At 34.2% G+C, this 25,060-nt stretch overlaps 2 protein-coding genes and 1 long non-coding RNA gene across 8 annotated transcripts; all 3 read right to left on the bottom strand.

Annotated features, from left to right (window-relative positions):
• Positions 1-1,656: 1,656 nt before the first annotated feature.
• On the bottom strand, positions 1,657-4,628 carry LOC148204764 (uncharacterized). Of its 3 annotated transcripts, XR_015783820.1 has the most exons (5): positions 4,374-4,628; positions 4,183-4,246; positions 2,536-3,332; positions 2,362-2,456; positions 1,657-2,215 (listed from the first exon to the last, which is right to left on the bottom strand). It is a non-coding gene; the product is annotated as an uncharacterized LOC148204764 (long non-coding RNA). The 3 variants fall into 3 exon arrangements; XR_015783819.1 differs by having other exon boundaries at positions 2,362-3,332; XR_015783818.1 differs by lacking the exons at positions 2,362-2,456; positions 2,536-3,332 and having other exon boundaries at positions 4,374-4,627.
• A 4,059-nt stretch (positions 4,629-8,687) lies between these two features.
• LOC124830298 (putative CoA ligase CCL5) lies at positions 8,688-11,398 on the bottom strand. The gene is made up of 5 exons (XM_088097267.1): positions 10,028-11,398; positions 9,459-9,604; positions 9,295-9,362; positions 9,116-9,218; positions 8,688-8,984 (listed from the first exon to the last, which is right to left on the bottom strand). The coding sequence occupies exons 1-5, from the start codon at positions 11,244-11,246 to the stop codon at positions 8,871-8,873; spliced, it is 1,650 nt and encodes a 549-aa protein (XP_087953393.1). The 5' UTR covers positions 11,247-11,398; the 3' UTR covers positions 8,688-8,870.
• Positions 11,399-14,719: 3,321 nt separating this feature from the next.
• Positions 14,720-24,117, bottom strand: LOC124845482 (Tetratricopeptide repeat (TPR)-like superfamily protein). 4 transcript variants are annotated; one of them, XM_088097257.1, is made up of 13 exons: positions 23,822-24,117; positions 23,699-23,738; positions 23,314-23,471; positions 22,751-22,858; positions 22,192-22,371; positions 20,183-20,626; positions 19,594-19,689; positions 18,783-18,956; positions 18,039-18,266; positions 17,032-17,175; positions 16,764-16,952; positions 15,916-16,035; positions 14,720-15,435 (listed from the first exon to the last, which is right to left on the bottom strand). In XM_088097257.1, the coding sequence occupies exons 1-13, from the start codon at positions 23,903-23,905 to the stop codon at positions 15,049-15,051; spliced, it is 2,352 nt and encodes a 783-aa protein (XP_087953383.1). In that variant the 5' UTR covers positions 23,906-24,117; the 3' UTR covers positions 14,720-15,048. The 4 variants fall into 4 exon arrangements, with proteins under 4 accessions (XP_087953383.1, XP_087953380.1, XP_087953387.1 ...); XM_088097254.1 differs by having other exon boundaries at positions 23,314-23,498; positions 23,822-24,116; XM_088097261.1 differs by having other exon boundaries at positions 23,314-23,457; positions 23,822-24,108.
• Between the last annotated feature and the right edge of the window lie 943 nt (positions 24,118-25,060).

The raw sequence follows: 25,060 nt of genomic DNA, 5'->3' as shown, positions 1-25,060 counted from the left end.
CAGCCCATTTTGGCCCAATTGCTTGCCTTTCATCAATGTCCACAGCTTATACGGAATTAAATAAATAAACAATTTGAAAACCATATTTTACGTGATTTAAAAATTATATCTTCAATAGAGAAAATATTTTATTGTAAAATGATATCAATAATTAAAACTGAACGAATTCAAGTAAATAAAACTATAGTTGAAAGAATATAAATTTATAAAGGATTGAATGTAATGAAAATATAATTATACTTTCAAAGCAAACTCTCAACATTCAACAAAGAAAATACCTGTTCATATAACTTTTTCCATTGAAATTAATTTAAATATTTTTACAATAAATATTTTGAAACAATAACAGCTGTGATTGGTAGTCATAAACTATACGAGGTGAGCTTTCAAATGACGTATAATTTAAGACAATAATTAATTGAATTCTTTTTATGAAAATACATGAAAACAAAGTTTACCCATTTTGATATTTTATGTTCATAAATTTTTGATCAGACAAATGAGTCACGTAAAGCGAATCGTAATGTAAAATACTTCAATTACGAAGTTTTTAAATGTAAAATTTTTACTTAATTGAAAGTACAGTTCTAACGAAATGTTTAAAAGAGTGGATTTGAAAAGAGTGGAATTCAGAGGATTTGAGAGGATTTGAAGATAAATTTTTTAGTCGTTTATTTAAGTAAATTTGGAGGTAAATGAGAGTGAATTTGAAAATAAATTTTTTTAATTTGTCACGTTAATACAATTCTATACTAATTCTCACAAATTTTATTTCCAAATTCACTCTCACGACAAAATATTGGTTGAGAAAATAAACACAAGATGAATAACACAGTAAATAATAAGGAAACATTTCTGAAAATAAAATAAAAAACAACTAAATAAATATAAGGAACTTAAAGAACATAAACCGTTTATTTAAATTGATAAATAGGGATATAAACAAATATTTCTATTAACTTTTCCATTTTAATATTCCAGAATTGTTGACATTTTATATCTAGTTTTTCACATCTCAAATACAACATTCTACTCTTACTTATAAACTAAGTTCAATTATTATTTATTTATCATGCGTTCACATGTCATGTTTTCTTTATATTGAAAACTTTCATAAAAAAACACTAGTAAATGATGTTATTATTTTAGGTGATTTCTCATATATATTTTTAACTTAAACTTATCATGACATAATTGATTCAAACAAAATTAAAAAATACATTGTCATGTAAAGGTGGGAAAATGATGTATTAAGATAACTAGAATTGAAAAGAGAAATCGAACATGTTGAAACGTCAAAACAAGCTAGACAGAGTTGAAAAAAAAACAATTGGAAAAAGGATAGTTGATACAACCTAATTCAATGGAATGGAAAGTTTATATACAGTAATAGTTACAAAACGTGAAATCAAAAAGGATATCGTAGGAAAACTTATCAGTAAATAATTACATACAAATAAATTTTGTAAATAATTACGTAGAAATAAATCATTAGATAATTATGTACGAATTTACCACAAATAATTACGTTCAGATAAATTTGTAAATAATTACTTATAAATATATTTAAAACAACTTTGTTAGAACAATTATATAGACCTAGACATTGAAACAAACAATAGTTTTATATCAAAGAAATGCCCATTAACCAAACATTATAAAATTTAAACAATATTCATAGAACAATCAAACAATATTCATTAAAATCCCTAAAATCCAAACATTATAAAATAGAAATGATTAATACTCATAAATAAAGTGTAAGGTTGATAAGAAGTCAAACATAGAGTTTACGATTCTCAATACTAATAATCATGATAAAGATTTTTTTCATCTCGTAGTTACTATTGTGGTTGTACTTGATCATTGTCCTGCGACTAATTTTGTTGTTCCGACGTTTGAGAAATTTTGTGCAATCGCTGCTGCAGAAGGCGGAAGATACGGGATAATTGCGCGTAAGGTGTCAAATCTGGTTTGAAATTGATTTGTAGAATTCGTTCCTCAATATATGCTAATTGAGTTTGAAGTTGAATAAAAACTCCTTTGCATTTACTTGCTTACTTGAAGATACTTTCGCTTGTTGTAAGTAACGGTCAACACAATCATTATGAGAATCAACATGCCAAATCCCATATACACGTCCCTTGTGCTTTCCGCCTGCTGCCTCTAACAACATTTATTTCTTAGTCTTTTCTCTTTAGCAGGGTCTAGGGGACTGCATTGTGAGATACCAACAGATGCAATTTTAGATACTACTTGAGAATATTTAATTTGAAATTCATCCTATTGAAATATTAAATGTTTGCGTTAATATAGTAAATACTTAATGTGTAAAATATAATAGAGTTGATAGAAACTAACATATGTCCGCCTAAATCTCTCATCTACAAAATCCCTTGTTGTCTGACGGATATGTGTTTGTTGAAAGATTTCATCAACATGGACTGAACGACCAACTAGAAATAAAGAAATTTATAAAGTAAACAATTGTTATTCAGTATATAAATGAATTTAAAATATATAAAGACGTCATACCAAACGAATAGCGTGGTCATGTACACTAATAAATCCTCCTTTGTACAAACTCCCCCTTTTTCAGATCCACGATTTTTCTTAGCTATATCACACTTTCTTCGATAAGTAGGCTTCTTCCACTTCTCCAACAAATCATTCCAAACTATATCTCCCATCCAATTAGGATTTTTACCTTCTAACAAAGTACGATTTAAACATTAGAATACAACAAATTGATCTAGCAACATTAAATTGGTCAAATACAATAATTTATTATATATATTCTTACCCTCCTCTTCCACATTAAGTTCATTAACTGTTGAACTTGAATGTGTGCCTGGGATATTTATAGGAGGTGATGGTGTAACATTTGTGGTGGGAGTTGATTGATTAGAAGCAACACAGGCAGAGGATGATGTGCATCGATCAACATCATGTATCATGTCTTGCATCAACATAAATTGGTCATTTCGTTCACCATCCGTCTCCACACTCATTGAAGTTCCATCATTATCTAAATCACCTTCAGGCATTTGTTCACCATGATCAGTCCAAATCAAATAATTAGGCTTCAAACCATGTTTGTAAAGGTGAACCTTCACAACTCTTTTCTCCAAAATCTTTGTACAGTCACACTTAATACATGGACATCGAACTCCCCCATCATTATGATAACGGTCTTGTTCACAATATAAACTCTTCAACTCCAAATACAAAAGATACCTTCAAAGCACCTCTTTCTCTATGATTCCTATCATACATCCATGCATGATTTGATGGAAATTGATCCATGGTCTATACATATACCAATTAACAATCTATACATATACCAATTAACAAAAAATTAGGCAACAGTTAATACACGACTCTATATTAGGATAGTTGCCCTATGCAAAGCCTACCATAAAGAAACCTAAAATAATTTAAGTCCTCTGCTCTCTATCTTACTCTATTTTTCTACCATACAATCTTCTTTTAAGCTTCAAAAAAATTGAAAATTTCCAAGCAACTACATTGTTTTAAACCTCTTATTTTGAGCTTTAACTTTAAAGTACTTCTTGAACATTTGAAAATAATAAACATTGATTTTCTCAAAAGAGCCAAATATTTGCATTAATATAAAATAAAATGGACAACAATGCATATTACATATTTCAATTTTATGCATGTGTGTGAACCAAACAGCATACAGCACACAGCCAAAAATCACAATAAATTGCAACATTCTATTTATTAGTCACCTTCATAATCTTTAACTAACTTTTGCTGTGATGAACCCACTTAATTCGCATAGTTGAACTTCGATACCAAACTAGTTTATTAGTCAGACACAAATGGTACTTGCACGATTGGGCCTTACAAAAGCTAACGTCACAATCCAACTAGACTAAGGATCCCAACAATAAAAATTAAATTTTCAAAGAGAAAGATAAGAAGGTAATGAAAATCATTCTCAGTGCAAAACAACGAGCCCTCTGGTTATCAATAACTATGCCTTCAGACCAGCACCAGAGACCTCTAAATATATTTCGGTTTGTCCCACTTCAACGGTCAATTTAATGAATATTGGATACTATGCCAGCTAGCGAAGCACTACAATAAGTAAGACAAAGAGATATGTGTACAAGCCTTGGTCAAATAAAAAACAACCCAAACAACGTAACATACCTTAATACCACTATGAATCTTCCCAAAACGCAACACCCTCGCCTCCATAACAATGCACCAACGTCTTGCACACATAACACGCGAACCACAACAGAGACCATTTTGTGCCAAACGGAACAAACAAGAGAGGGTTAGGGTTTTCGGATTTTAGGAATTTCGGAATCTATGAATAAACCAACAAGATTACTTACCAAGTCAATGAAACGAACTCCACAAGAAGGAAGAGTGAGTGAGCGCGAGAAGAAGGTTCTTCTTCTCTGTCAGTCAGCGCGAGAAGACGACATTACGGAGTGGACGACCTAGTTTGGGGAGTCACCTGAGAGTGAACGACTGCGAGAGTGAGCTCAGTGAAGTGAAGGACTGCGACAGTGCGAGAGTTTGAGGGAGCTGACTTAAAGTTTCCGCGAAAAAATTGAGAGGGAAAGTTTCAGAGATTGAGCGGGAGAGACGAGGTCAGTGAAAAAAATGTTTTAATTTTTAATAATTATTTATTTTTAAGTCTGTAAAATTATTAAATAAATTTGTTTCATTTACTTTATTTACAAATTTCCCGGTAAATTTTTTAGTCATTACTTATAAAAAAGAATCGTATACAATAGTTTATTTATTTATGGATTTAAATCCGTATCTAATTATTTATAGGTAAATTATATTTGTATATGTAATTATTTATAGATAAATTATATTGTTTGGTAGTGATGTTACATTTTAATATAAAAAATTAATTTTAACCATTGTAATATAGTTACATTTTTTTCAACATAAAATTATTATAAGTTAATAAAATACGTGCTAATTAATTTAGAAGAAAATGTTAAATGAAATTTATATACTGAAAATAACTTTGAAATAATTAAAGGATTTTTGATGTGACGGGCTTACAAATGGATCTGATTTACTAATTACCCATTGATAATTTTTATTACTTTTATTAATTATCAATTAATAACTTTTATTATTCTTATTAATTATTCTTATTAATTATTCTCATTAATTTTTCATTAATGATTAGGAAAACGTTTCTTCAACAACATATTTTTGACAACAATTTGACAACAACACGTGTCTCACTGTCATTGGTTGTTTTTATTAAATTTTGTTTAAAGATTCATTTTGTTTTGGAGGGCATTTTTGGAATAATTTTCAGAAACTTTTTGGCGCTTTTCAGAAACCCTGCAAAAGTCTCTTTCCTCATTTTCGAAACTCTCTCTCTATCTTTTCGAAACTTTCTCTCCCCCTTCACCGAAAGATCCTTCAAAATTCTATCTCCGTCATTGAAGTTCCTTCCTTTGAAACTCTCTCCGTCATTGAAGTGGTGTCTCTGTCCACCGTTGTTCGTCCGTCGCTTGGGTCCACCAGTGTCTTTGGAGGAAGTCGTCTCTCTCTCTCTCTCCGCCATTGAAGTGCTTTCTGTGCGCCATTTCTCCAAAGCTCTCGTTTTTCCGCTGACACCGTTGTTCCTTCGTCGCTTAGGTGCATTGTTCCTTCCTCTTTGGTTAGCGAGTGGTTTTGTTGGCATCATTTCTCCAAAGGTATTGTTTTTTCGTATAAACAACCTATAAACAATGGTGCAGAACGTCACTTCTCAACCTATAAACAACCTTCGTGGGTCTTCCATCCACATAGGACTCACCAAACTCGAAATTGCTTGTTATGGACACCTTAAACCATGGCCAACAGGGGGATCAATCCATAAAAACTTGAAAACACAGTCGTCAGGACTGTTGGGGAGTGCTTCAGCCATGTCTGGGTAGCACTCCTTAACTTTTGGTACAAAAGGGGATTTTTCCACTGGTGCAGGGAGCACACCCAATAACGTTTAACTCACTCACCCATCCCAAAAAATGAAAAATTCAACAAAAATAGAGAATGGGGAGTAGTGTTCATCTAGCTAGGGAGTACAGTTGAAGTTTCTGTACAAAATACCCATTTTCTTTTGGTAATCGATTACAGGGGTCTTGTAATCGATTAGCAGAGGAAAAAGCGTAATTTGTACAGAAACTTCAACTGTACTCCCGAGCTAGATGAACATTGCTCCCAAACTCTGTTTTTCTGACCTTTGCTACTTGTTTTGTTCTTAAATTTCTCCACCGAACTCCAAATGACTTGATTCTTGTTTTGTTGGAATCTAGACTCAAAGATCTTTCCAACAAAACAAGAATCAACTCATTTGGAGTTCGGTGGAGAAAGTTTTGAGGAAAACAACCAGCAAAAGTCAGAGGTGGTAGAAATATATAAAACGTTAACTTTAAGGAATTAACTGCACCTACTCAGGTGTCCAAAAATTATAAATTAGTAGTCATTGGAAAGATATTTGAGTCTAATTTCTAATAAAAAAAGAATCACATCATTTGGAGGTCTGTGGAAAAAGTTATGATTAAAATAGTCAGTAAAGGTCAAAGTTGACAGCATGGGTTATGCACATCACCTCAATTGGAGAAAACCACCTAAATGAACATTTTTATTTTGAAGAAATCAATGACCTAACCTCATTATTGGTGCAGAGAGCTCATCGAATAACATTGAACTCACTCACCCATCTCAAAAAAGGAAAAATTCAACAAAAATAGAGAATGGGGAGCAGTGTTCATCTAGCTGGGGAGTACAGTTGAAGTTTCGATACAAATTACCCTTTTTCCTCTTGTAATCGATTACAGGGGTCTTTTAATCGATTACCAGAGGAAAAAGGGTAATTTGTACAAAAACTTCAACTGTACTCCCCATCTAGATGAACACTGCTCCCCAACTCTGTTTTTCTGAACTTTGCTACTTGTTTTATTCTTAACTTTCTCCACCGAACTCCAAATGACTTGATTCTTGTTTTGTTGGAATCTAGACTCAAAGAGCTTTCCAACAAAACAAGAATCAACGCATTTGGAGTTCGGTGGAGAAAGTTATGAGCAAAACAACTAGCAAAGGTTAGAGGTGGTAGAAATATATAAAACGTTAACTTTAAAGAATTAACTGCACCTACTCAGGTTTCCAAAAATTATAAATTAGTAGTCATTGGAAAGATATTTGAGTCTACTTTCTAATAAAAAAAGAATCACATCATTTGGAGGTCTGTGGAAAAAGTTATGATTAAAATAGTCAGCAAAGGTCAAAGTTGACAGCATGGGTTATGCACCTCACCTCAATTGGAGAAAACCACTTATAGGTGTTTGAACCAAGGTAGTTCAAGTTCATGACAATTTTTGCACAACTCGTAGAGGAAGAAGTTATTAACTTCTGCAATCAATTTGATCGACAACCATCTTCTTAGATTACATTTCATTGTATACTGTTATGTATCTTTTCATTTCAAAACTTGTTGTTTCGTGAAATGTCATTACGTTTTTTTATTAATGTATGTGCTTTTTAATATTGTTATAATTTTTCATTACTCAATACCCTTCATTATTTCGTTTATATTTGTTTAATATTGAAGTATTCCAACTTGAAGTGTTCCATTAATGATCCATCCATAAAACCTTCAAAAGACAGTCATAACGAATCCAAAATATTCCTGGGGAGTGCTTAAGCCACGTCTGGGTAGCACTCTTCAACTTTCGGTACAAAAGGAGATTTTTCTACTGGTAAGCGATTACCAGCTCCCTGTAATCGATTACAACAACATCAGTTCTTTGTCAATGGTGCAGGAACTCACCTCTCAACCCAGAAACACCTTAACTTGGTCTTTCAATGATGACGAACAAACAACTGCAAAAATGGAGGAGGGAGAACACTGCTATGAAGAGAGAAGTTGAAATGAAATTCAAATCCCTAAAATGGAGAGAGAAGACAGTGATAAGGAGAGAAGATAGAGTTCGAAAACGAAGAGGACAGTTTCGGAATCCAAACTTCAACCCATTCCAAATCAGATTTTAAATTAAAAAAAACATTCAAATTCGACCAATTAAAACTTGACACGTGACGTTGTCAAATCTTTGTCAAATTGGCGTTGTTGGAATATCGCGATCCTAATGATTATTATTGTCCAAGCAAATTTTCCATTGGAAGAGGTGCGTAGGCCGGTGAGGATAAGACACGTGGATCCTAGAGATTTATGCATTGGCTAGAAACGAAAGGTCACATACTATAGACCGTCGGATCAGGATATTTTAACGATTGAGATGCACCAGCAAAAACTGTTTTTTCAGCTATTGGGAAGGGAGATCGTTATCTTTTTCACACTCTCATTTCTCCTGTCTTGTGCTTCTGAGCGTTCAATCTCTCTTTTCATTCTAAGATAATAATGTCGACCGGAGTGTTTTCTTCGAAGTCCGACGGGAGGAAAGACTAAGGGTACTTTCTTCTGAGTCCGGTGGGAGGGAAGACTAAGGCTATGCGGATGACATATCAGGATCATCGTCGTCCGTTAGTCTTCTATTTTAGGATGAACTAAGCATGGAGAGGCCCACGTCCATTAGTTTTTTAACAGTAATTGGCCATAAAAAAATTATTCCTAAAATAATAACAGAAATAAAATTTCATAACTTTTCTTATGAAAAACTATAAACAAAGAATTTGGTGGGGGCGAAATGTAGGATTTTAGGAATTGTATTTAAATGTTTGTACAAGTTTGATCACACAAAAATGACAGAAAATATTATTTCCATCACCAAGACAATTTTATTCCCGCTAAGAATAATACATTGGTGAGTGTTGAAGAAAGAAGAGTGATGCATGCATGCATGCATATTATCTGCTCATAGTTTAGAAGTTGCAAGCTTGATGAGATCCTTGCGAAGAATTTTGCCAGATGGATTTTTAGGTATGGAAGAGATAAACGCAACTTTTCGAATCCGCTTGTAGGGAGCCACCTGTAATTAATGTGCAACCCACAGAAACAGAATCTTCAGAATTTAATAATACTACGTAAAAAGATTCAAATATATCATTATAATAACAGTAAAACAAGGCAGCACTGGTGTTTGTCGAAACTACGACCAACCTGTTCTGCAACAAAATCCATGACTTGGCTTTCCGACAGGCTACTTCCATCCTTCCTCACCACGTATGCCATCGGAAACTGCCCAGCCTCCTTATCTGGATACCTGTTCATCACCAAACTACATTCATTCACTGCTCTTACAGTTTATATTTGCAGATGGATGAAATTCAAAGACTTACGGGATAACAGCAGCATCTAAAATAGCATCATGAGTCAGTAACAAGGCCTCAAGTTCTGCTGGAGGTACCTGAAACAAACATCAACAACACCATCTCAACTCATCTCCCTTTTTTCTTCATAACAATCGTTGCTTTATCCACCATTCATGATTTAGTTTAATTACCTGATATCCCTTGTATTTTATAAGCTCCTTTAATCGATCCACAATAAATATAAATCCATCACTGTCAATGTAGCAAACATCCCCTGTTCTTAACCATCCTTTTGAATCAAGGGTTGATGTCGTCGCCTCTTCGTTGCTGAAATATCCTGCCATCCCCACCAATTCAATGTTAATATTATACACCAAATCATCACAATTTCACCCACTTACTATTCACAAAAGTAAAAAGGTTTATTTATCTATCCATCAACCGAAATCCATCATACCATATATTTAAAAAAATAATGATTCACGTTATATTTAAAAGTAGGGACAACATGAGAAATGGGTCGTTTGATGCCTATTTTTGCAGTCATATAATGTGTATAGTATTTGTAATAAAAGTCCGTGTCCGTATTCCTTTTCAAGGACAACGCACTATTAATTATAAAAACGTTATATATAAAAGAATTTCCCCAGAGAAAAGACATCAGAGAGTGACGTAACAACACCACTTGGATGAGTATGAACAGGACTTCAAAAGAAAAAGTAGTAGGAAAAGAAAAGTTGAATAATTAATGATTCCTCACCTTTCATGATGGTGGGGCCCCTCAGCCAGAGCTCACCGGTGCGGTTAACCGGAAGCGACTGGCCGGAGTCAGGGTCGACAATCATGGCTTGGGTGCCCGGCGACAAGAGGCCCGCGGTGCCGTATCTGCGACTCTCCTCCAAGGAGTCGGTGGAGGCCCCAACACCGGTGGATTCCGTCAAACCATAACCCTGAAGTATGGTGACGTTGGGGTACTTGTCGACAAACCCCTCTATGACCTCCTTACTCAAGGGAGCCCCGCCGGATAGAACCGAATGCAGGGACTTGATATCGTACTTTTTCTTGATGGCGTCGGCGTTGTTGAGCATGGCAACCAGAATGGGTGGAACCAGGGGGAGGTAGGTGGCGCGGAACCTCTGGATGGCAGAGAGCATGTCGTGCATCTCGAACTTGGAGAGGACGACGATGGTGGAGCCGGAGGCTAGGAGGCCGGTGGCGAAGGCGACGAGACCGTATATGTGAAACATGGGGACCGTGCAGATGTAGGTTTCGTTGTCATCAACGTGGAAGCGACCGAGGACGATTTGGACCATGGCTATGAGGTTCCGGTGGGAGGAAAGCACGCCCTTGCTGGGTCCCGTGGTGCCGGAGGAGTAGAGCAGCGTGGCCGTGTCATCCTGCTCCACGCGCTCTCTCACGCGTTGAGCACTGGGTTCCTTCTGGGCCATGTCGTGGAGCGTGGCTACAATTTTGGCGTTGGGAATGGGTGGATGAGTGGTGGAGTCCATGAGAACGATGGGTAGAGAGGGTGCTGCCTGGGTGAGTTTGGCGAGCAAGAGAGAGGTGGTGAAGGCGAGGAGGGGCTTGGAATCGGCGATCTGCTTGGCGATTTCCCGCGTGGTGTTGAGGGGGTTGGTGGTGGTGATGACGGCGCCCAGGGACATGATGGCGAGGCACACCACCGGGAAGTCGATGGAGTTGGGAGAGAGGAGAAGGACCACGTTGCCCTTTCGGATCCCCATGTCCCAGAGGGAGCCGGCCACTCCCTCCACCGATCGCCATAGTTGGGTGTAGCTGAGGTGGTGGCCTGTGGCGGCGTCGATGAAGGCGGTGGTTCCACGGTGGGCTCGGGAAGAGATGAAGGTGGTGACGTCGACGGCGTTGTTGGGAGGGAGTGGGAGTGGTTTTCTCTTGCTGTAGAAGACTGAGTTGGAAGGGCAGAAGCCACTCCTTTGGTCTATTTGCTGCTCCTCCGTCATCTCTTTTCCTTCTTCTTCAAAAATCACTTTTTTACTTCTTACTTTTCCATGTCTTCAACCTTATACTCCAATATATATAGACCAACAACACCATGCTACTCATTTCATTTCTTTGTCTCTTTCTTTCCGTCCAACCAAACAAACATGTATTATATTACAGTATGACTCGTCTTATTTTGACTACACACGTTTTGCATATGATCTGAGTGTCCAAATTTTTATTGCATATGATCAGAGTGTCCAAATTTTTAATCTGACTCTGTTCTCGTTATTTTCTTTATTTTATAATTTTTTATCACAATTTTTAGGGTCTTCATTCATGCCATTATTAATGTCCCATGGGCCCACACCACAAATCTCTGAATAATTTTCCCTTCCACACTTTTCTTCATACATCCTCGTATAATTGTCAAAATATGTTAATTTAGGTTAATGGGAGGCTTCAATATGTCTAATGAAATATAAGATTAGGGTTTTAAAATTTGAAACCTCGATTAAATGTGAACCCTTTTAGCCTGATTTAATCTTTATTAAATATATTTAATTTAAAAGTCCATAAAAAAACTGAAAATTTTATAAAGCTGTGTTGAATTTGACTATAATTTGCAACTGGTCTCGTACTTCATCATCTTCTTCGTCACAGAACACGTTCCTACCTTGTCTATTATATTCTCAGTCTCACATTGTGTTGTGACTCTCTCCTCGTACCATTCTCTCTCCTCGTACCATTCTCTCTCCATCTCTAACCATTCATCTCCTCCTTCTTTCTTTATATGTTTTTTTTTCACTTCTTATACCTATTGCATGGAATTAATTTATAATGCTTTGAAAGTTTGTTCCGTTTTGAGTTTTTTTATATAAAATATAAACAGTTTTTTTATATATACACAAATGGAAAAAAAGTTTTCACCTTATAAAAAGTTTAGATACAGAAGATATATATGTATATTTAATCCACATAACCAAATAAAACCAGATTTTGTGTAATATATTTAAACAACAGAAGATTCTTCCAAAGTTCAAAGTTAGCGCTATCAAATAAGGCCAATTAAGAAAATGGATAATGTGATCAAAATAAAAACTTGAAGGAGAAACGTGCTAATATGTTTATAGCTGACAAAGTGCTGTGGGAAGACTATTTGATGAAACTGCTAACCGGGTAATATATGCGACCTAATTGAAAGTTGTGAAAATGGTGGGTGCAAAACATTGATATAAGAAAATGTTATGATCAAACGTTTACATAAATTTGCAACTTAATTAAAGCAATTTTACATCAATTAAATATATTCTAATAATTTTTAGTTTACATTTTTCATATTCTATTTGTATTAAAACTTGTTAAATCGTGAGTAACTTTTTACGTAACTTGAATCTTAGTATGCACCATCTAAGAAACCAAGTACTTCTTAAATGTCTAATCCATGTATCAAGTTGTCTAAGTATGGATAATTGCAAAATCTAGAAACATTTTCTCTAACTTTCAAATTAATTATGATATGTATTGTATGACTGTTCGGTCAACCATAAATCTCGTGACAATTATATAAACGGGTAACTAATAGATTTGATAGCAAGCCATCAACCTAGATAGTCACTAACAGATCAAAAGCGGACCTTTAGCCCAAACGATCAACTAATAGACCAGATGACGAATTGGACAACTAATTATCAAACCAAACGGCAGATCATCAACTCGGATGGTCATCTAACAGACCAGATGATAGACCATCAACCCAGACGACCAGCTAACAAACCAAACGGTGGGCCATCAGTCTGAATAGTCAACTGCGAGACCACTATATATAGGTCATCTACACGAACAGACAAGTAACAAACCAAACGACCAACTATCAAACTGGACGATAAACTCCCAAATCGACGACAAATCATCAGATCATATGGCCAGACAAACGATCGGACAATCAATCATCAAAATGGACTATCCAAATAGGATCAAAATATATCGACTTCAAAATAGTTTTACTTAGGATTAAATCATTATCTGCCATGTTTGGATCATAATTAGGTCAACTTTAATAAAAAAAATCATCACAAAATTTATAAATAGAATTTTGAAGTAAAAAAATGTCACATATTAAATATAACATTAATTGTTTTCTAATCTCACTTTAACTTCGTAGTACATTTGGCATGTTTCTTTTAATAGTCTAAATGTATAAGAAGTTCTTTAGACCAATCAACACTTTGAACTTAATAAACTTTTAGGAAGTAAGTATTTGAACTAGAAGACTTGAACCCATTTCCAAAACACTAATCATTAATTGGCGAAGCAAATATCTTAAACTTTTTGATTGACCATAAGGACGGTGAATGAATTAATCAAAATGCTATCATATAAAAGTGGTTAAGGTAGGATGAAGAACAGGATAATGGAAACAATTATCTATTGCATCAAATCAGTCTTTTCTCTAAAGAGGATTTGGTGGAATTCCAACTCACCGAACTCTGTTTGGATGTGTGTTATTTATCTGATACTATTTCTTCTTATTATGATGATACGATGAAATAGGTGTATTTTCATACATGATAATCATCGTGATCATTGAATCTATTGTTTTCTTAAACCCTCCGAAAAGGTGTGGATAATTGAACCTGTCATGGTGTAAATTCGATCCTTACTGTGCAAGTGCTGTACACAATCTAGAAACCAGCAAACTTAGTGATCGGTCAATTGACCATGGTCAATCATTATTAGTGTTAAATAATTTGTACAGCTGTACCTTTTTGTATTTTGCAGTATAAATACATAGATGTATAGAACGTTATTGGGAGACATGCTATCTTTTGGCGGGTCGATGTTAACAGCGTAAAGTTACTCAAGTTTATTTCCTTCGTCTCTGCATTCATCATGATGTTTCTACAGAAAGCGATTGCGCCCAAGTGTCATAACTTCCTCTCTTTAAAATAAAATCGCACCCCAAAATCTAATTTATTCACAGCAACTCCTGTTCCTTTTTGTTTCTTCCCTTCAAAATCAAACAATTTCAAAACAAATGCTCCATTTAAAATTCAGAGGTATCTCCAAACTTATAGTTGGATTATTATTTTTGGGCCAAATATAATGTTTTTCACAATTTAAAAAATATACATACATACATACATATATATATATATATATATATATATATATATATATATATATATATATATATGTTAAACAAGTAAATGGCCATAGTTCTGGAAGATAAATGTTAGCAACGCAAATTTTGTACTGGTGTAAACATTCAATCCCAAATGCGTGCGTTTGCCACTTGCAAGTTGACTTGTGGAAGGGGTTCGGGAAGTTCGTTAAGTTACTTCGAATTTTACTATTTTCATATACCAGAGCAACCAGAGGTAGCAGACAATCAGCGAGAAGAGAGTTTAAAAGCCATTTCATGTTTAGGTACAAAGTCTTTATCTTATTTCACGATACATGATTCTGAATTATGGCAAAGTATTTCAATGTCAAATCGAAATGTTAAACTAATTTTCCTTTATCACAAAAAGACTAATAGTTTGCTTAAATTTATTAGTGTTAAAAAATTGTGCACCAAACGTAAAAATAATTCAAATTTGGTGCAACCAAGAAAAGTTGAGCTAGTTCCAAATGATTGGAGCTTGTATCCTTAGGATTAAAAAATTGAACTCCTGCGCAGAGCTGGAGCAATAACGATGTCCAGGGTTGACACCATACATATGTATGATATAGCCTCAGCCCGCGTTTCTCCACTACTGAACTATCAATCTCTTTATGGAGACTTCCCTAAAGACAATTGTGTCTTCGTAAAACTCGGGCTCAGAATCGCTTTCCTTCCAGTCTTCTCGCCCACAGACTTTGATCAGCTGACTCGCAGATTGGGAATCCAGCTATGGCACACCATCTTAAATTCAACAACCCAACTGCAAGTTCATCTTCAGAATCTTCAAATAACTTGAGTATCTGTGACTCAGCAGACAAATCTTCAGACAGGATGAATTCATTTACAAATTTTTTCTCCTCCCCAACTATGTTGCCATCTTCAGATATCATACGCAAACTTAAAACCTGCAAGGCTTCAATTGCTGTGCTGTGAAAACCAGAATTTACGTATGCAGAGAACACATAGCCGCATGTCCTTGGATCGGGGGGAACTTTCTCTCGGTGCATAAGCTCCACAATGAACTCAATTACATCAACTCTTTCCTAATTCATGGAAGAAATTAAATGACATTAGGGCACATTCTAATTTTTCCATAAAAAATGGATAAAACGCACATCAGACTTTTAATCAGGATAGAAATTTTCCTTTCCTGAGCAAGCTAAGTGTGCAGAAAAGAACCTGAGTTATAGTTATTATTGAAAGGATTGTTTGTAATTGTGAGTTGTGGACACACATGAATATTCTTATTTATAATGAAAAAGAGACAGTCATAAGAAACAAAATCAAATAATTAATAATGAGAAATATTTGCTAAGAAATAGAGGTTCTCCCACCTAATCGACTACACCTTTGAGTTGGAATCTCCTCTTGTGCTTAAATCCTAATTCAACAGTGACAATTTTTACCTAAATTCAACTAATGGATATGAAGCATAACACATCCCTTAACCTCAGATTTTGAACAAATTCCTTTTATTTCACCCTTTATCCCTCTTCTAGATTTTAATATGAAAGGTGAAGTACCTTGTAACAAGCTTGTTTAAGAACTGTATTGAACAGCAGTACATCAGGTTGGATGCCATCTAATTTGACTTGTTTCAAAAGATTCAGGGCTTCATAAAAGTTGTCATCTTCCAATAAAATCTGAAACAAACAAACTCCGTATCAAATTGGGATACACAGTTCCAAAAATAAATTTACAAGTTGAATAAGACCGATGTCATGGCAACTCATGAACAGAGAGTAAATATATCAGCACATGCACAATGAATGACACACGATACAACCATTATAAGCCAACATTCATGATGACCATAGTCAGCTGCATGATTCCAGTAATTTGGAAATTTAGCTAGTAAATTAGTGTCCTCTCAAGACAAAATAAGTAAAATTAGTTATAGGATCAAGATGAAGCAAAGCTTGACAATCTAGAAGAAATCCATGCTTTCCTTAGGTAGTCACTACATGTTATTTTTAATCCCAATGTCTTAGCCATTACATATCTGAGCAGTGATTTAGTGCATTTTGTACTTTCAAACTCCATCCAGCCTAAGGTGTTTTGAAAAAGACAATGCATCCTGCACTGTGAGCATAGAGAATGTAACTTTGGAGCGATCTGTAAATGCTACTAATTCTGCATGCGTTCAGTAAACAAGTAGAAACATTTAACACCAAATGCACGCATTTGTCAATTATCACTTGCAGGTTGACTACTTGACTTATTGAAAGGTATTAGGAAGTGCATCAAGGCTACTATAAAATCATAAGTCTGCGCATTTTACTCTTTTCACATTAAATCAAGTACAATGCAAAATATTTGACTAAATAATAATAATTTGGGCTGGACTATCAGAGATTAGAATGAAATGAACCTTAATGATAGCGGTATATGTACAAATCACTGGACAAAACCCTTTCCGTATCATCATTGAAATCAGCAAACAAGCAGATCTGTAACTTTGTATGATGGTACAACAGTCAATCATTATATTGTATGTTTCAGAGTCAGGGTTGCAGCCACATAACTTCATCTTCTTGAAAACTGCAATTGCCATGTCACTCTGCATATCATGTGGTGGAAAACCTCATATTCCAGCCAGGCATGTCAAAATATAAAGTAATGATGTATGAGTCACTCACTTCTTTGGCTTCAACAAGATAATGTAACACTGTGTTGTACATATGAGTTCCCAATGAAGGGTTTTGATAAATGAAAAGATTCTCTGCCAGGTGTAAATACTGGATCAGCTCTCTTATCATCCCTTCTTCTCCAAGGGCTTTCAACTGAAAAGACAGAATGGACATGTCCAAGTCATAAGCAATGTAAATGAAGAAGATACCAATCATGTCTTACCCTAACAAAAGTGATATTTTAGATCTCTTAAACTTTATGGTTTTAATCATAATATGAACAGTATGGTTGGATCTCTTGTAAGTATACTGTCACCAAAAAAATCATTCCCCTATTAAATGAGGTTGGATTCACGGATTGGGTGACACCATTCTTTTCTACTAAAACCACATCTTTTAAAAGGTAGGTCATCTGCATCAAGGTCTCAATGATTTCACTAAAATATTTATCCTTTAATTTCCTGCACTTCTGTTTATAAGGCAGCGCCATCTATAATCACATGAATTCTTTTTATTTCTTTGGTACACCATTTAAGGCAAAAATTCTGTTGTTTTTTCCTCAACAGATATTATAGTAATACTAAGTTCAAATATTCCATATCTAGTATTCTAGTATTTGCTGCCCATCATCAGCACTGCGAATGGCATTTCAGTAAAGGCTTCTTTTGACCTTGAGGGACCCCTTCTAATCACAAATAACACAAAACATCTCTTCATTTCATTCAAACTAGCTTGAATCCTATGATTTCCAACTTCCTTATTTACTAAACAGAACAGGTAAAAAGGATTGACATGGTAATGACACACAAAGAGACTATAAATCCACATTCTGGTACAAAACCTTTTTATTTTTTACATTAACTGCACCCCAGAAAGTGTTAGTGACCACTTAGTTGAACCCCTCTCGGTTTTCTGAATCAGACATACAAGTTATTCATAGATTTGAACAGAAGAAAACCTCCAGAGATTGCATTATTCTTAAATTATGTGAAAGAGGAGACATAAATGAAACTTACTACGTTTTTTATTGAAAGATGACTGTGCTTAATGCCATTTGTGGCCATATATTTTTCTATAGCTTTTATTCTTTTAGCAGCATCCACCTGTGACAGTATATCACTGTCTTCATAAGGGGCATTTACAACACCAAATAACGAAAATAGAAGCTCACAAGTCCTGATATTAGGCAAAACTTTTTTCTGCTTCATCTTGGCAAACACTTGCACTGCACGTTCAGGTTGATTCTGCAAATTCAATATGATAAACAAAATGTAAATGTAATGTGTAAATTCAGTTGCTCGTCTTAATTGGTGCTCTGCAGCCTATTGATGAAATAAATAACTTAATATCACATTGCCACAAGTCCAAACCAAACAGTAACAAACCTCATAATAATGAAAAGAAAAACACTGAAGAATCTTGTTTTATTAACTGTGTTAGAAAAACAATTGTACGAATTAAGAAGTTTCCCCATTTCATTTTTATGTGCATTTAATAATTGCAGTACTATCATACGTCACCTTTTATTTTACAAGCATATTATTCAAAACTATAAATAGGATATGAAAGTACATGTATTGGACTCACTCAGTCAAATATTTTAGGAATTTTCACTGACCCTTCCTCTCACTCAACACATAACACCTCAAGTAGCTATCTTTCAAAAATCTTATTAAAGAATATAATAAGACAATTATAGTCTTACAGACAATAAAATGGTTAATGAAAATTCTGTTTTGAAATTTCATAATTGAGCTCACCAATTCATCGCATGATGCTAGCAAAGCATTATAAGGATGTGGATATAGACATTCAGAAATCTGATTCAGAAAAGCCTCGGCTAAATCTAACTGTAGTGCTTTACTGCATGTGATTGAAAGTGTTGCTAAAGTTGAATCATTCGGCTTCAAATTCTTCTGCTGCATTTTTTTCAACTGCATATTAAAGGAAAATAATATAAGGCCAAGAAAAATTTTCAGTAGTCAACTTCACTATCTGCAAACACGAGACCATATAACTGACACACTAGATCTCACATCATATTCCAATTTGACAGGATTTGAGGTTCTATTTGACCTAAACTTAAGTATTCAAAATTTCTGGACAAAACTTCCACAGATAGCAGTCTGCTCAAATAATAAAGGGTTAAATATATTTTGTCTTTAAACTTGGACACAATTGAAATTCATCCTTGTCCCAAACTTGATACATTTTAGTCTCCAAAATTAAAAAATAAATGGATATAGTTCTTCAACCCAACTGCATTAAATTTTTTTGACGTGTCAAACTCGTTTTAGGATGGCATTTGAGTTGTTTACACCATTTTGACACATTACAACTCAAATGTCAATATGAAACATCGTTTAACAAAAAATTAACGTTGCTAGGTTAAAAAGACTATATAATTTTTAAAATTTGAGGAATAAAATGTATCAAAGTTTGAGATAGAAACAAATTTCAATTTTGTATCTAAGTTTAGGAGATAAAAACATATTTAACCGAAAAATAAATTCAAAAAACAAAATAACAAAAACAAGTGATTCTAGACATAATTATTGTCACCGAACTCACCACTCCTATGGCATCTCCAACATTTCCATGAGAAACAGCTGCTTTAATAATACCATTATATGTATGGCAGGATGGCTGCAAACCAAGATTTTCCATCTGAACAGAGAAGCGCCCTTCAAGATGTTAAAATACATTAATATAAACGTTGTCAATGGATAAAATTTAAAATTCTCTTAAACTTTCATAACTACGAGAAATTTATGCTAAAAAATTGTGAAAGGAGAATGTATAAGGCCAAGGTAATATTGATATTCATATGTTATTGAGAGTCAACAAACAGAAGCTTGCAATAATTGAAATCTTCGGGGATTTGATGTCTTAAAATTTAATATTTAACATTCTCTATGTATAGAACCTTTCACCTATGAAGCACAAACTGATACATACAAAACTGCACGTGTTTGGCAGGTGTTGGAAAGGTTTTAGGGTCCATATTGGAAACACGTTTGACATTGTAACATTTGAAAGAGGAAAGGTGTCATTGCTTCATAACCTTTTCCAATTACAAAGTATGGGAGAAAAATATTTTAATTTGTGACCTGTTACATGGAGCATTACGGAACATGTACATGCTTAGTGAAATATATACCTGTAACATAAGCTTCTTTGCAAGAATATAATTCTTTTGGTTTGCACACCCATGTATTATGTCATTAAAGGACCACCTCAACACCTTCACAACTAGTGAGTGTTCTTCTCCATCCAGTGCATATAATTCAGCACTCGTACAAGAGTCCAATTTTTTTAACTCCTTCAAGTCTGATAGAGTTAAGCCTAGCCCCTTATTTGAAGGCACAGGGATGTCCATTCTAGTAGAATACAACTTCCCATAAACTGTTTTACCGATTGAAAAGTTTCCCCTGCCAACTAATGACACCATTTGTTGTAGTGTTTTATGAGCAGATTCTAAATCTCTTAACCTTGTAAATGACCAAATGAATTTTCTCAGAGGAATGATACTCATGCTATAGTTTTTCACATACTCCTGCCAAAGAAGATGGGCTGCAGGCAAGTTTTTCAGAAAAACTGCAAGCTGAGAAACAGGGTAAGTTCAGTGATAGTTGTCCAATGAAAAACAGAGAACACATTCAAACACAGGAAAAACATGTTTAATAAAATACATAGAGTAATAAAATAAACACATTGTGCGGTTACTTGATTCAAGCCCATTTTTCTTGAAGTTTTAATAGAAACTATATCAGAGTCACTGAGAGAAAAGCTCTCCTGACAGAAATGTATACAAAGGGTTTCCAGAACTTTATGTAGGCCCGAACACTCCCACAACATTCTAAATCTCCCTCTCAACCCTTTTTTTCTTATTTGTAGGCAACATGCATGTTTCTCTAATTATATCAGTCCCAAACTAACTGATTATTCAAGTAACTAGATATGGGGTTTATGTTACCCCCTAAAAATTCACCTTGTCCTCAAGGTGAATAACATGGTTGCTGAAAACACCGTTTCATTGGGGTTCCAACTGATTCGGGCATGATAATCAAGCCAACCTCACCCTGCACAAGTGAATGACCCCATGCTCCTTTGACATGATGTTTTCTGCAGTATTTATGTCCATGAGACAGAAAATCATAGCCTTTGTAGTTATAATGAGAAAATCTCAGTCTAGCAAACTGCACAATGGCATATACTGGCAACTGAGGCTTATCAAGATCCTCCACTTTATTGTCCTTTTGTGACTGGTTGATGATACAACCTAACCCAAAACATCCACTTTTATCATTGGTTCAGTCAGTCGATTCTTCCCTGAGTCAAGTTTAGGGTAGAGGAGAGGAGGAAGAGGACGGGGCAGGTCAAGTCAGTGAGAGCTGGAGAGGGTCGATGAGTAGCAAAAGGACAAAGAACAGAGGAGGAAATATCAGAAAACACTAAACAATTTCTAAATACTTAAAACCACAGCAAACAACCTCTTTTTTTTTGCTGTTTACAAAAGTCAGTTAGAAACAGATTTAAAAACTTTCAGTAAAATATTTTGACCCCATTTATCAAAACAGGTTTTCTTTTTCAAATTAAGTTTGAAAATAAAAACTACAAACTTACAAACAGCCATTATAATAAAAGTTGAAATATATAACAAACTGTCAAGATGGATTGCCCTCCTCAATGTCAAGGAATGGTCGAATGATAAATGTCAATGGCAGAAAAGAAAAGCATCATCACCTGTCAATTAATAGTTAATATGAAAAACTATGCCACAATTGGAATAGGGTTTTGAATTATCTCTAAGCTTTGCGTTATCTGTTTGTTCGGTACACTACAATGAAGTAAAATGAAAGTAACAATAATAGCTCAAATTTCACCGAGCGAAACAACATATAGCCATTATTTGGAAACTAAACCAGAGAAGAACAGGTCCTTGTACAAACTAGCACGTTTTGTAACAAATACTATAAGGAACATTCACTTTAGTCCATATCAAGTGGTTGACCATGAATCACATGCATATAAATGCTTTCAGACTTAATAATCTATCAAATAAAACAACTTTAACAGCTAAACAGACAATACTATTCTCCAAAGGAGTAAATTTATTTTTTATTCACAACCATAATAGAATGATGCTAGCACTTTCTGTTTGCCCACCTTGAGAAGCTCGGTATATGTAACTTCACTCTTCCCTACTATCTTTTCCATTATGTCCAAACATTTGTTTGCTTGAATTAGACTCTGCATTTTCGTGCAGGATCCTAAGAGTCTATTGTAAAGTGGGAGAACTGGATAGAGACATTGACTTCCTCCAAGAAAATCAATGACATCAAAGGCCTGAACAAAATATAACAAGTAGAAATGAGAAAAAAACAAAAACAAAAACCCTCGTAGCTAAGATGAAGCTGATTTACTAATAACTGCCTCATATACAGACATGCAATTCAATGTCATGATAAAGTATCCATATATCATATGGAATTGTATTTTCAGAAAGGAAGAAAAACTATTTTCTTCTAAAAAAGCCCCTGAAAATGAAGTGGGTTAATCCCAAACCAATGCCCGTAGCATAACCCCTTTCCCCAATAGTAAACCCAAGAAGGAAAGGAGCATAAATGAACCTATCCCCTTTCCCCAATACGAAGCCCAAGAAGGAAAAAGAGACTAAAGGAAAAATTTACTCAATTATATTTCATGTATAAAACTAATAGTTTACCTCATCCAAGTAACCTCCTTTACAAAGGGCCTCCATCATAAGAGATGAGCATTTATTGTTCATGCTAACACCTTTTGATTCCATGAATCTCCGAATCTCCATTACAAACTGCAAAAAAAAAAGGGGGGGAAGGAATAAATTTGACATTCACAAAAGGTTCTACCATTACTCGTGGTCAAAGACGCTCAAGGAAAGTGTGCATAGTCATGCAAAAGGAAAAGTTGAGATAATTTCCTATGCTTCCAACTCACACGAGAACATAAATATCTTATTAGCTAATTTCCTATGTCATAGACTTTCAGAAATGGTGCAGTTAGAAGCTAATAATACATTGCTAAGAATCGGCATTACATCAATTTGTAGGATTGCTAAGGATATATATAACTAGAACTCGAGTTAAAATCATATCTGGTCTCATACATTTGTAAATCCAATCTTAAAGCAAACTTTAACATGTTGATTTTGCAAACAGAGAAAATAAAAGGCTGGAGGGGATTAAAAAAATGAAATTTGAATATTAGGAATCCAGAAATAAAGAATTGGTTATTTGGGAAATAGCATACCAATGGATCAGGAGAGCGTGCACAGTACTTAAAAATATGAAGAAAATCGTCAGCAGTTAATGAGTGGGTTCTGGAACCAAAATCCAAAAGTAAGTCTGAAGCCTTCTTTCTTTCACCCGAGCAGAGTGCCTTAAGAACTTGCATCTGCATAGATGGTTCTGTTTCAAATTCAACAAATCCAGGACCTGCATTTTGTTATATACTATGATACCACGTGTTATGCAAATGAAAATGATCGATTGACAAATTCTTAGATATACAAGTGCAACATTTATGAAAAGATATATATAAAAAAAGTGATTGAGCTGCGATCGAACTGCTATGTGAGCAGAAAAGGTAAGTATCTTAAATAAATGAAGAGACTCGTGAAATGGAGGATGCAAACCTGTGGAGGTGCGATTTTGAGAGAAGTGAATTTGAGCACCCTACAATAGAGTAAGCGGAAAGAAGCATTTGGTTAGGTTAGGATAAGGAAGAGAAAAAGTAAAATTAGCGGAAAAAGACGTACATGGTGTTCATGCAACTTAGATTTACAAAGTGAAATTGAGCGCAGAAAAACCCTTGCTCTGAATCTATGCATATGCATATTCATGCTTTGCTTTAGCTTTCACTTGCTAAGCAGCAGAGTGAAGAAAATCCCACTGCTTTGCGTTGCTCTGGTTTGATCTCCCCTCCTTAGGGGCTTTTCTTCCTGCACCCCATCGTTTCTAACGGCATTTCATGCTAATACAGAAAGACTAAGACACCCTCTTCATTACATTACGTCATCATCATTACCGTCACTTCCTTTCTTCACCGCAGAGGAAGAAGAAAAGAGAAGGTTCATTCTAAAATAAATTAAAAAACTTTTTCATGTATTTTAAAATATTTGTTCTAGAAAAATTATTTTTAAATATATTATATATATTTCAAAACGTTTAATGAAAATTCTGTTTTGGAAAAAATTATTTCAGACCGCATTTTTGCATTCCAACAAACTTTTCAGATATCTTTTTCTGAAAATTTTATTCTTGAAATCATGTTTAGAAAATTCTAAAAAGTTTTGTTTTTGAAGATTTTCAGATAGCTAATTTAAATATCATTTTTATAAAATGTAAAATAACCATTTTAAAATTTATTAGAATGCATGTATTGTAGAGACTAAGAGAGTTTCTTTTAACACTTCCTTTCTATTAGTTCTGGATCTTCAGATATACTATGTATAAGAGAGTTTCTTTTTAACACTTATTTTCTTCATTTCCCTCCATATGTATGAAAAAAGTTTAAATTATCCGAGTAGAAAATCTTCTTAATTATATGATCTGAAAATTCATTTAGATCGTATAATCAATAATTAAAAACTATATTTTAAATTATATAATCTAAAAACATATTTTAATACATTTTAAAGATTTTAATACATAAAAGATAAAAGCAGTCTATTTTTATATATGTAATAAAATATAATACATACAATTTAAGATTAAATACTTAAAATAAAAAATTGCATATAATACGTAATATATAACAATTAAAGAATTAAAGTATCATTCCAAAGTTTTAAAGTTTTATCATAAATATTTTTCACCAATTGCAGATTATAAAAGGTTTTAATAACATACTATTAATTAAAGAATTGAAGTTTTTATTTAACATTATATTTACAGGTTTTTTTCTTTATATTTTAGGTATATTAGTGAACCAATCGAACTAATTAAGAATTCAACCTGAATAATCATGTTTAATTTTAATTAACTCAAATCTCAAT

Source organism: Vigna umbellata, chromosome 1 (assembly GCF_029865625.1).
Source record: "Vigna umbellata cultivar VRB3 chromosome 1, Vumbellata_1.0, whole genome shotgun sequence".
Lineage (NCBI taxonomy): Eukaryota > Viridiplantae > Streptophyta > Magnoliopsida > Fabales > Fabaceae > Vigna > Vigna umbellata.
The sequence above is the reverse complement of the archived record's forward strand: the minus strand, read 5'-3'. Positions and strand labels throughout refer to the sequence as shown.